The sequence below is a fragment of the Panthera leo genome, chromosome C2 (assembly GCF_018350215.1).
Source record: "Panthera leo isolate Ple1 chromosome C2, P.leo_Ple1_pat1.1, whole genome shotgun sequence".
Lineage (NCBI taxonomy): Eukaryota > Metazoa > Chordata > Mammalia > Carnivora > Felidae > Panthera > Panthera leo.
Genome location: NC_056687.1, coordinates 124,607,213 through 124,619,394, shown reverse-complemented (window position 1 = coordinate 124,619,394; position 12,182 = coordinate 124,607,213). Strand labels below are relative to the sequence as shown.

At 41.2% G+C, this 12,182-nt stretch overlaps 1 protein-coding gene across 2 annotated transcripts in view; it reads left to right on the top strand.

The window, feature by feature from the left end:
* ARMC8 (armadillo repeat containing 8) overlaps positions 1-12,182 on the top strand; it is a 110,218-nt gene that overhangs the window by 85,420 nt on the left and 12,616 nt on the right. The window contains exons 17-20 of one of the 2 annotated variants that reach the window (XM_042954288.1): positions 1,700-1,849; positions 2,905-3,000; positions 9,006-9,092; positions 9,175-9,270. In XM_042954288.1, coding sequence (XP_042810222.1) covers positions 1,700-1,849; positions 2,905-3,000; positions 9,006-9,092; positions 9,175-9,270 — 429 coding nt within the window. The remainder of the gene's footprint in view (positions 1-1,699; positions 1,850-2,904; positions 3,001-9,005; positions 9,093-9,174; positions 9,271-12,182) is intronic. The other variant, XM_042954287.1, reaches the window with a different exon arrangement.

Sequence of the window (12,182 nt, the reverse complement as noted above, 5' to 3'; positions counted from 1 at the left end):
GAGTTTCAGGGACTTCACCTACTCTCATGGTTTCACCGCCCCCTAATAGAAGTTACTTTGAAATATATATACCCAAACAGAATTGTCCCTTGTTTCCCAGGTCTATCACTTAAATGGCCTGTGAGACTTCATTTGTGGCCTCCCTGACATGTACAATTTATTGTTGAAAATTGAACTTATCCCATTCCTCATCCATATTAACTATCTTATTCTCCTTAGTCACCGTATAACCAGCTGCTGCTTTCTTCTCTGCCCACCAAATATCAAATCCTGGAATCATCTTTGGCTTGAGTTTTTTTTTTTTTTTTGGAGAGACAGAGTGTGAGCAGGGGAGGGTCAGAGAGAGAGTGAGATGCAGATTCCAAAGCAGGCTCCAGGCTCTGAGCTGTCGGCACAGAGTCTGATGCAAGGCTCAACTCACGAACCGTGAAATCATGACCTGAGTTGAAGTCAGTTGCTTAACTGATTGAGCCACCTAGGCGCCCCTGGCTTGGGTCTTTGTGACACAGCCCAGTACTCTTTTTACTCTGCCATGCCACCTTGTGTCATTAGGTAACTTCATCTTTCGCATGTCTTAGGTCCTTAATTAAAAATAAGTTCCTGTAGGGCAGTAACCACGTATTATAATAAGTCTGTAGTTTACAAGAGATTTTTGTACCAGAAGTTAATTTACAAGTTATTTGGAATTTGCTGTGTTTTTATTTTCTTCAGATGTTTTTATAGCTTCAGGTTAAGCTGGGGTAAGCCATAATTTGTGCAGGAAGGAGAAAAAGGAGCAAAATAGACACCAGCCATCTGGAGTTGCTAGTAATTTGGGTTCACCTCCTACCCCTTGAAGAGCTTCCTATATAATATAGCCCAGCCATATCAACCCTAGCATAGTACTGTGAATATACTAGGTGTTTCAGTGCTGGTAAAGTTAACAAAATCCACTACTAACTTGAACCCATAATATGGAAGTCCTTTTTAGTTATTCTCAAAATGGGTGGCACAGTACAGTCATTAGCAGTAATTTTGTTATTGAAGTGCACAGAAGTCAATTTGATAACCAGAAAGATTTCTCGAAAGTAACCAAGCTCAGGGGTGCCTGGGTGGCTCAGTCAGTTGAGAATCTGACTTGGGCTCAGGTCATGATCTCACAGTTCGTGAGTTTAAGCCTCACATCAAGCTCTCTCTGCTGTTAGTGCAGAGCCCACTTCAGATCCTCTGTCCCCCTCTCTCTGCCCCTTCCCTACTTGCACTCTCTCTCAAAAATAAATTTAAAAAATAAAAATTAAAAAAAAACAAAATTAATCAAGCTCATAGATACAGATAATAGATTGGTGGTTGCCAGAGGCAGTGGTGGGAGAAATGGGTGAACTGGTTTTTTGTTTGGGTTTTTTTCCTTTTTTAGTCTAAGTAAATTGAATAATTTTTTAAAACTAACAGTAGATTTTGTATTTATTTGACAAATCTTAAGACACTCAAATGCCCATATCAGGAAGTGGTCATATTCCTTATACAGGAGGGTATATAGGAGTTATAGTTATCTTTCTCTTGATATAATTAATAAGCGATTAACAGGATTCAGAAACATAATGTGACTTAAATTTAAGGATGTCTGCAGCTTTTATTTTTACTTTGAAAATTATCAGAGTTACTATTAAAATATAATAAAGCAAATTATGCATGATTCTTGAAACTTCTTTAATCCTTTCAGAATATGGCATTTCAGGCTGAACAAAAAATAAAAGCAGATATTTTACGAAGCTTGAGTACTGAACAGCTATTCCGGTTATTATCAGATTCAGATTTGAATGTGCTGATGAAGACATTGGGACTTCTTAGAAATCTCCTCTCTACTCGGCCTGTAAGTAAAATCATCCAGGTTTCCAGATGAACTACCCCTGCATATGCAGTGCGAAACGTTGCCCACCCTCACTGTTCCCATCGATATCTGCCCAGAAGTGATTCAAATGCTGCCCCTTTCCAAAGAAGTTTGAAGTTAGTATCAATATCACTTGCATAGGTGTTCTGGGAGCTGCTTTACCATATAGCCACCTGACCCTCCACTCCTCCACTGCCTGTCCTGTCTCCCTCTCCTTACTCCATGCTAGATGTGAGCCGGCCTTAATATGTCACTTTATTCTTACTTGGTTTGCTGGCCAGAGTGGGTTTTCTCATCTGCCTAAATCACTTACCTCTGGGGCCTCTGCTTCTTTCCCTTTAAAGAATCCTTCTCAGTGCTATTCCATAGATAGCTCCTCACCCTGCCAACATTTACTGGATTGACCTCTGAAGATGTCAGCATGGGGAATAGTGGGTATATGTCAAAGCAGGAGAGGCTGAGCCTCGTGGGGTCCCTCTCCTTATTCTCTAATGTTCCATGAACAACAGTGTCAGTGACATTCAGGTAGATGAACCATGGTGGTTCCTTTGTGTCTCACTTGTTTCCTGAGCCTTATTCGCACATTTGTGCGCCAGGGTGTTAGTAAATCTGTGCCATATTTTCCATGTCTCTGGCTTCTCCCCCTTCCCCATACATTTTTAAAATTCCTTTTTCTTTAATATCTTTGGGCTTGAGGATCCCCAGTGATTGCAGTCCTGTATTCTATCAGGCCAAGTCTGTGTTCTCTTTATCTTCAAGTCATCCAGAAAAATGTAAAATATATATGTATGTGTGTGTACATAATGTATATCTCTATATGTATATGTGTACACATATAGAGAGAGGGGGAGAGAGAGAAGGCAAAATGCAGTTTTATACTATGATAAACACTATCCATTGGTATCTAGTTCTATATGCAGTTCTCTTTCAAGCAGTTATGTATTATATTGTTTAACTTTGAGAAGCTTTCTGTTCTTTTCTATGGTGTTTTTCTCTGTTCCCCAGATAATAATTATGGGTTTTCCATTATTTTGCAGCATATAGATAAAATTATGAGTACACATGGGAAGCAAATTATGCAAGCCGTCACCCTTATTCTGGAAGGAGAGCATAACATTGAGGTCAAAGAGCAGGTATGTGTCCCCCCCACCCCCTTTTATTTTCCCCTGAGGAAAATCTTCTACGTGTGAATATCAAGAAGGATCCTCATTAGGAGTCTCCTGAATATTCAGATCTGCGAAAGATAGATTGCTGAGATCAGAGGTGCTGTAGAGACCAGAAAGATTTGAGAAGAAAGATCCTCCATCACCCCTGAAACTGTCTTCAAGAATTCCTCCTCCCAGAATAGAAGATAACATTACCAGAGTCTGTAGTATCACCCTCTGTGTCATGCACTGTGCACACTGTCCTGTATATATAGGGATATCACCTTTGATCATCCCAGAGTGAATCCACTCTCCAGGACTCATCATTTCCAGCTTTCTATATCCACCATGCACTGAACTGAAACTCCTGTAACACCCTGATAAAATAATCCCTTATGGTGGAGTCGTTTTTCATTTTTTTAACTCTAATACATCCCTGTTCTTTATTCCTATCCCATACTTCTACTTTCTGTTTTGTTTCAGTATGGCAGGTTTAGGGTAGGCATAAAAATACAGAGACCCTGCATTCATCAGGGGACAGTTTGGGAATTACTTTTCTGTATTTCCTGGGATTTATTATAGGATCTTTAACATAGTATATGTTTTGTCATAAAAAGAAAGGTCACCTACAAACTTAAATTTCTAATACAAGATCTGGGGCAATGGTAATGTTCAACTCTCTGACATAGATGTTAGCTACATGGTGTGTTCACTTTCAAAATTCATTGAGCTGTACACTTTCATGCGTGGAGGAAACCTGCCCAAGGTCATCAGTGGAGAGTTGAACCTAGAGTCTAAGTGCAGGGCCAATGCTCCACATTCTCTGTGTTCCTGAGTGAGAGTAATTCCTCAGGCTTCAGAACAGTCCAGGAAGTAAGAGTGGTAGAATGTGGGGGCTGTGATTGAATTTGTGAGCAAAAAAGGCAAAAATATTTGACAAAGTGATTTTAAGACGGACATGGTAGCTGATTTCTCTTAAAATTCAATAATAAACAACTATGTTTATTGATAAAAATTTAACACAGAAAAACTAATCTCCTAGGCATCACTGAAATTAGGTTGTATGTGATCTATTGAACACAACAATGAAGAAGATGCATTGTTCAAAATATTCACCTGAAGAGCATAGGTGTCCATTTTGTCTATAAAAACGCCTCACCTAGATAGAATTCCTTTAACTTGAAAAGTGTAGCAAGGCAAAAAGTTGAGGCAAGATTTGGATGAGGGCCAAAAAAAAAAAAAAAAAGACCAATAACAGTAATGTGTTCTGTTAGGACTCAAATTATACTCTTCATATATATCTTGGTGATGGTCTGGGAGTGGGTAGGTGATGATGGGAGGCTTAAACTGTCTGGTTGTTAGCTGGAAGTTTAATTCTTCTCCGACATTATCTGATAATGTCTTTTTCTTTCTTGAGGTATATTGACATATAATAAGCTACATATATTTGAAGTGTATACTGTGATATGTTGACATAGGTATATACCATGAAGTGGTCACCACAATCAAGATAGTGAGCATATCTATCACTGTCCTTCTATTGGGAGCAAGACAAGTACGTCCATTCTTCCCAGTCTTATTCAGCAGCCTCTGGAGTTGCTAACAAGTGCAATAAGGCAAGAAAAAGAAATAAAAGGCATGTAGATTGGAAAGGAAGAAATGACTATTCCCAGACAACATGAATGCCTTGATAGAAAATGCCATGGACTCATCAAAAAAAGTTAGAACTAATCAATGAATTAGCCAAGGCTACGAGATAGAGAAAGCTATTGTATTTTTTTTAATTTTATTTTTTTACTTTTTAAAATTTACATCCAAATTAGTTAGCATATAGTGAAACAATGATTTCGGGAGTAGATTCCTTAATGCCCCTTACCCATTTAGCCCATCCCCCCTCCCACAACCCCTCCAACAACCCTCAGTTTGTTCTCCATATTTATGAGTCTCTTTTGTTTTGTCCCCCTCCCTGTTTTTATATTATTTTTGTTTACCTTCCCTTATGTTCATCTGTTTTGTCTCTTAAAGTCCTCATATGAGTAAAGTCATATGATATTTGTCTTTCTCTAATTTTGCTTAGCATAATACCCTCCAGTTCTATCCACGTAGTTGCAAATGGCAAAATTTCATTCTTTTTGATTGCCGAGTAATACTCCTGTGTGTGTGTGTGTGTGTGTGTGTGTGTGTGTGTGTGTGTGTACACATACCACATCTTCTTTATCCATTCATCCATCGATGGACATTTGGGCTCTTTCCATAATTTGACTATTGTTGATAGTGCTGCTATAAGCATGGGGGTACATGTGTAGTTCTATTTTTAGTTTTTTGAGAAACCTCCCTACTGTTTTCCAGAGTGGCTGCACCAGCTTGCATTCCCACCAACAATGCAAAAGAGATCCTCTTTCTCTGCATCCTCGCCAACATCTTTTGTTGCCTGAGTTGTTAATGTTAGGCATTCTGACAGGTGTGAGGTGGTTATCTCATTGTGGTTTTGATTTGTATTTCCCTGATGATGAGTGATGTGGAGCATTTTTTCATGTGTCTGTTGGCCATCTGGATGTCTTCTTTGGAGAAGTGTCTATTCATGTCTTTTGCCCATATCTTCACTGGATTATTTGTTTTTTGGGTGTTGAGTTTGATAAGTTCTTTGTAGATTTTGGATACTAACCCTTTATCTGATATGTCATTTGCGAATATCTTCTCCCATTCAGTTGGCTGCCTTTTAGTTTTGCTGATTGTTTGCTTCGCTGTGCAGAAGCTTTTTATTTTGATGAGGTCCCAGTAGTTCATTTTTGCTTTTGTTTCCCTTGCCTCCAGAGACGTGTTGAGTAAGAAATTGCTGCGGGCAAGATGAAAGAGGTTTTTGCCTGCTTTCTCCTGGAGGATTTTGATGGCTTCCTGTCTTACATTGAGGTCTTTCATCCACTTTGAGTTTATTTTTGTGTATGGTGTAAGGAAGTGGTCCAGGCTCATTCTTCTGCATGTCGCTGTCCAGTTTTCCCAGCACCACTTGGTGAAGAGACTGTCTTTATTCCATTCGATAGTCTTTCCTGCTTTGTCAGAGATTAGTTGCCCATATATTTGTGGGTCCGTTTCTGGGTTCTCTATTCTATTACATTGATCTGAGTGTCTGTTCTTGTACCAGTACCATACTGCCTTGATGATTACAAAAAGCTATTGTATTTTTAATATAGTGGTGTGAACAAGTAGAATTTGAAATTCTAAAAACAGTACCATTTATAGTAGCTCAGAAACCATGATATACTTATGTATAAATCTCACCAAATATGTGCAGGATCTCTATGCTGAAAACTTGAAAACACTGATAATGAAAAAAATTAAATACCTAAATAAATGGAGAGGTACACCATATTAAAATGTCATTATGTCTTATTCTTGACATATTTTGTTGGATTCAATTTACTGAAATTTGGTAAGAAATGCTTCACATCTATATTCACGAGAGATAATGCTGTATAGCTTGTGATGTCTTTATCTGATGTTAATCTTGATATTTGATTATTGGGGGAATGCTTGCCTCAGGGAATGAGGTGAAGGCATTCCCTCCTCAGTTTTTGTAAGGAATTTGTGACGAATTAGTATTCTTTCTTTCTTAAATTTTGGTGGAATATACCAGTGAAGCCATCTGGAACATGGTATTTCTTTTGTGGAAACGTGTTTAGCTAAATTCTATTTCTTTTACAGAAGGAGGAATATTCGTGTTACCTATTTCTTCTTGAGTGAGCTTTGGTATTTTGCGTCCTTCAAGAATTTGTCCGTTTCATCTTTTTCAAATTTATTAACATAAAGTATTTCATAATATTCTCTTATCTTTTTAACGTCTGTAGTATTCTTTGCATTTTGTCTCCCCTTTTGTTCTTTTAGTTGGTGATTCCTTTGTTGCTGTTCAGTCTGGCTAGAGGTTTATCAACTTAATTGATCTTTTCAGAGAAGAAGCTTTTGATTTCATTGATTTTTCCCCTCTATTTTCTCTATTTCAGGGGTTGGCAAACTTTTTTTTTTTTTTTGGGGCAAACTTTTTCTACAAAGGTCGGGGTAGATATCTTAAGTTTTGCAGGTCATCCAGTCAGCTGTGCTGTTCTAACCTGAAAGCAGCTATAGACAATATGTAAGCAAGTAGACATGGTTATTTTCCAAGAACATTCTGTTGGCCAAACAGGGACTGGGTTGGATTTGGCCGGCAGGCTGTAATTTGCCAGTCCCTGCTCCATATCATTAATCTCCCGTTGTTCACACGAGTGTGTGTGTGTGTGCCGTATGCACATGGACATCTGTGTAGCTTTCCTCTCTGCTCCCTAGCTTCCAGGTTAAATTTTTGGGCCCAAGAACTAATTGATCCTTTAAGACTGTTACAGTGGGGGTTGTGTGGGCTTCAAAACAGACCTGTAGCTCACTCTGCCATGCTCTCCAAGCCTGAGCATGCATGGGTGTATTCGTGCACTCCAAGAAGGGGAATCACTTGTCTATCTTGCTGAACTAGTCTATTCTGAGAAATATTTTGTGAAATCCCCCTTATATTTGTCTTAGTGGGTAAGAGAGGGGTAGGTAGTTCTTGCCTAGATAAGGCTAAAGGTGTTTGTCATTCCCTCCTCTTCCTGGGAATACCTAGGTCATGAAGCCTTTTAAATTGTGATCCATGGTTAAGAGTCCAAACCTATTTATCCCCTTCCCGTCCCCTCAGTCCTAAGAAATTCAAGGGTATTGTGCCTGCCAAGATTGTTGACAGGCTCACATGTTCCAGCTCACTTTGAAATCTGACATCCTCCTCAGAGCATCTCTCACTTAGTTCTGGAGCATATCAACATTCTCTCAGTCATGGCTTTCGTGCCCTGGAATAGACCTCAGTGCCTGCTCAAGCCTTGAATTACAAATTGCATTTTCTATGTGTCTTGTATCCCAGAGGCAAACTTTTTTTTTTCCTTTTTTTTTTTTTTTTTTCCAAACCTCAGGACTCACTCCCTAATCTAAGAAGAATAAGATCACACACTCTTTATAGCTGAGGCTTTAGGCCATAGTAAGAAAACAGTCTCCTCAATTAGCTGTAATCTTCAAGCTTAATTGGCTTAAGTCTGCCAGAAGAAAGGTTAGAGTTGGAGAAAAGTATTTGAATTTAGACCCTATTTGCACTTGTCATCGCTTTGTTTGAGTGGTTCTTCACTGTGCTCCAGGACTCACTGTCACTTCCTCCATGAAGCCTTCCCTGACTGTTGAAGTATCAAGCAAGCGCATGTCATGCTTTCTCGGTTCCATTTTTCCTCTGTCACATCACAGTGAGATGTAATTGTGTGATGGCTTCAAAGTCAGGTAGTGTGTGTTATTCCTGTCTTACCTGATGCCCTGCAGAGTGCACGCACATTGTAGGTGCTCAGTAAGTGTTTGTTGAATTGCAGATACTGACACTGACTGGCTCAATATCCTTTCCACAGTTCTCTCACCTTTGCCTAACACTTGCCTCCTGCTCGTCTGGCTGTGAGACTCCCAGCAGCTGACAGAAAGTCCCTTCCTCCACTGCCATTGTGGTGATTATCCTCAGGTTACCGTGACCTGCCAGCTGGCACAGGCTCCCTCCAGTCTCGTTAGGCCAACCTGGACTAAGCTCCTTCACACATTTTCCTTACCTTTCTGTTCCTCTAGCCAGGTTTTTAAAAGTCAAGAGGTCCTAAATGCGCGTGTCTAGTGGACAGGATCCAGGCCCTCACCCAGAAGGTCATGAGCTTGGGAGCAGGTAGCACTTGGAGTGGGTGGGCAGGAGGGAGGTTGCAACACCTGTGACACTGCCACCAAAGAGACCACTTTTTTGAAGAAACCTCATTGGGTTAGCAATAAGAGTTTGTTTCAGGAATGAAATTTTCAAGAAAATGATAACAGTTTTATATGAGAGCATGAACTATAAGACATGGCTGCCTTTGCCCAGTGATGGCTTATGCCCCAAAAGAAACTAATGAGATATTTGGGTTCTCTTTTGCCTAAGGTAGACTTTCCTTAGGTGTGGTTACTTCATTGGCGATGGTGTCAGGAGAGAAGAGATCAGAGTGGGACCTGTGAGCGTCTGTGTACTTCAGGTGGGAAATTGCCTGGGCTCTTGAGAGCTTGCCTCTGGGACTGCAGAGCTTTCCTGATCACCAGCCCTTTGTTCTTTTCCAGACACTGTGCATCCTAGCCAACATAGCAGATGGAACAACAGCAAAAGAACTGATTATGACCAATGATGACATCCTGCAGAAAATCAAGTATTACATGGTAGGCCTTTGTCCCTTTCACTGCTCCACGGTAGCTTCATCAGAAGGCAGGGACTATAGCATTGTTAGTGCAAAACAAATGGTGCAGAGATTAAAAAAAAGAAGAGACTACTCTGTAACAGATTTAAGGAGCTCTCTTTCATCCTGAAGAAAAAGAGACTGGAAGGCCTTGAAGCTTGTGCTGTTTGGCAGTATTACCACCCATCCATCACCCCACTCCCCACCCTCGTTGTCTCCTGATTGCCTCCTTATTCAGTGAGGACTTGGGCTCTTGGATTTCCTTCAGTGCCCCGAAACCCCTGTCTTACCTCTCAAGGCTTCTGTCTGATGTGTGTGAGCTCTTAAGCCTCCAGCACCTGTGGCACTTGTTCTTTGACCTGTTTGCTTGCAAACACAATCTGCTACCTACTTCCAAACACGTCGGTCACCTATTGCCACAGCCATCCCGTGGATCTTGTCATCAGCAGAAACTGCCCATTGCCAAAATCTGACAGTCTTTTCATTCTGTCATTGTCTCCTAACAAAACCCTAACTGTGGGTGAACCTGTCTTCTCTTTGCCTGCCTGTCAGAGTCCACAGCTGCAGAGAAAGGCATAGAACCAGGCTGATTGGTTTCATGTTAATTTCACATTTTACAACCACCCTCCCCCACCCCCACCATGGGTACTCAGCAGTGTCTACTACCCCTCTGTGATTCTCCAGCAAGCTGACACCTCTCATGCAAAATGGGTTCTTACCTTCTTGTTCTTTAAACCTCACCTTTTCTCTCCCTCATCACTCATAGTGATGACTTCACCTTCTGTTCTATTATGAGAATAGAGGCCAGAATCCCTTAGTGGCTCCCTGTTAACGCCTTGAATAACATCCATACCCACCTTGTGATGGCCTGTGAAGTCCTGCATGATCTGACTCATCCATATCCCCAGCTCCTCTCATTTCCCTCTTTGCTTTGTTCATTACACTGACCTCCTTTTGTTCCTTAAAAAGGCCATGCATGTTCCTTCCTACCTTGGGACGTTTGCACATGCTGGCTCTGCTCTGCCTGGAACACTTTTCTTCGCACTCTGGTGTGCCTTCTAACCTCTCAGATCTGAGCTCAACTGACACATCTTGTGGGCTCTTATCCATGTGGGTTATATTTTGTTACCTTCAGAGCACTTAGCTGAATTACAGTGATACATAAAGTGTTTGTGTCCCTCATAAGCTCCATGAAGGCAAGAACTAGGTCAGTCTTGTGTGCATTTTCGTATCTATCACCTTGGACGATGCCTGGCCTTTAGTATGTGCTCAGTAAATATTTGTTGAATGAAGCAGTAATGCTTCAACCAGGAATTCCCTTATCTTTCCAATACCAGATCCACATAGTATCTCTAATCTTCTCAAAGTTTTTCTTGATTTCCCATATCCACCAAGGTATACCTGTTCATAGCCATCTTTGTAAAAGTATCTTCTATGCACGCTAACTCCTTCTTCACCTCTAAAATTCACTCTACTTCATCTGGCCTTTACTTCATCACTCAACTAAAACTGCTCTGCTTAAGGTTACCAATGACCTCCATGATGCCAAATCCAAAGTTTTCTCTCCTAATCTCACCTCACGTACAGCAGCCTTCAACACAGCTGACCATTTCCTCTTGGAAACATTCTTTTCTTATGTGTTCCATGACAGTATCCCTCCTTGCTTAGCCCTGGACTCTTCTTTTCTCTCCTACATGCTCTCCTGAGACCTGTGGTCTTTATTACACAGTGGCATTTCCTAGGGAGCTTTCAAAGATTGTAGCCTTGTCCCTTTCCTTTCAAGCTTCTGATTTAATAGGTCTGGGTTGTGGCCTGGGCATCAGGGTTTTCGAAAGTTCCCCAGGTGGTTCTTATGTATAGCTGTGGTTGAAAACCCCTGGTTTAGGGGGATCTCATCCACTCCCATGGCTTTTACCATGCTCTCTATGCTTTTTTTGGTTTCTGAGCTCTGGTCTAGTAGTTTTGATAAATGGAATAGGCATTTATAGTATTTACATTTTCCATAGTATCCAACAATATAAAATACAAACAAAGTAATGGTTACTGGCCTTCAAAAGCTACGACAACAAGCTTTCCTGATGGTGCCTGCAGCTCTGCAAACGCTTGTTCTTTTCTTAATGTGGACAAGGGGTAGAGGAGGGTCACATGGAGGATATACCTCCAGACTTGTTTTCTGAACTCTGGACTCATATATCCTGCCTACTCTACATCTCCATGTGCCTGTCTGATGCTTCCTGAAGGTGATGTTTAAAGATGAATTCTTGGGGCACCTGGGTGACTTGGTCGGCTAAGCATTCAACATTGGCTCAGGTCATCATCTCACAGTTTGTGGGTTCGAGCCCTGTGTCTGGGTCTGTACTGACAGCTCAGAGCCTGGAGCCTACTTTGGATTCTGTGTCCCTCTCTCTCTGCCCCTCCCCGACTCACACTCTCTCTCTCTCTCAAAAAATAAACATTAAAAAAAATAAAAATTGGGTTTTTTTTAAATACTCTTATTTTAGAGAGAGAGAGCGTGAGCGAGGGAGGGGCAGAGAGAGGGAGACACAGAATCTGAAGCAGGCTCCACGCTCTGAGCTGTCAGCACAGAGCCCGATGTGGGGCTCGAACGCACAAACCATGAGATCATGACCTGAGCTGAAGTCTGATGCCCAACCAGCTGAGCCACCCAGATGCCCTAGAAATGAATTCTTAAATATCTCCCCTAAACCTAAGTTTCTTCTCTCCTGGTCTTTCCCATCTCAGTACAGTAGCTCTGCCCTGCTCAAACCTGGGAGCCAGTCTTGATTTCTCCAGCTCTTTCACCTCATTAATCCAGTTTTTCAGCAGGTCCTGTCAGTCGTTCCCCCAAAGCAGAATTGGATTCTTTTTGCTTCTTTCTATCACCACTGCCCTCAC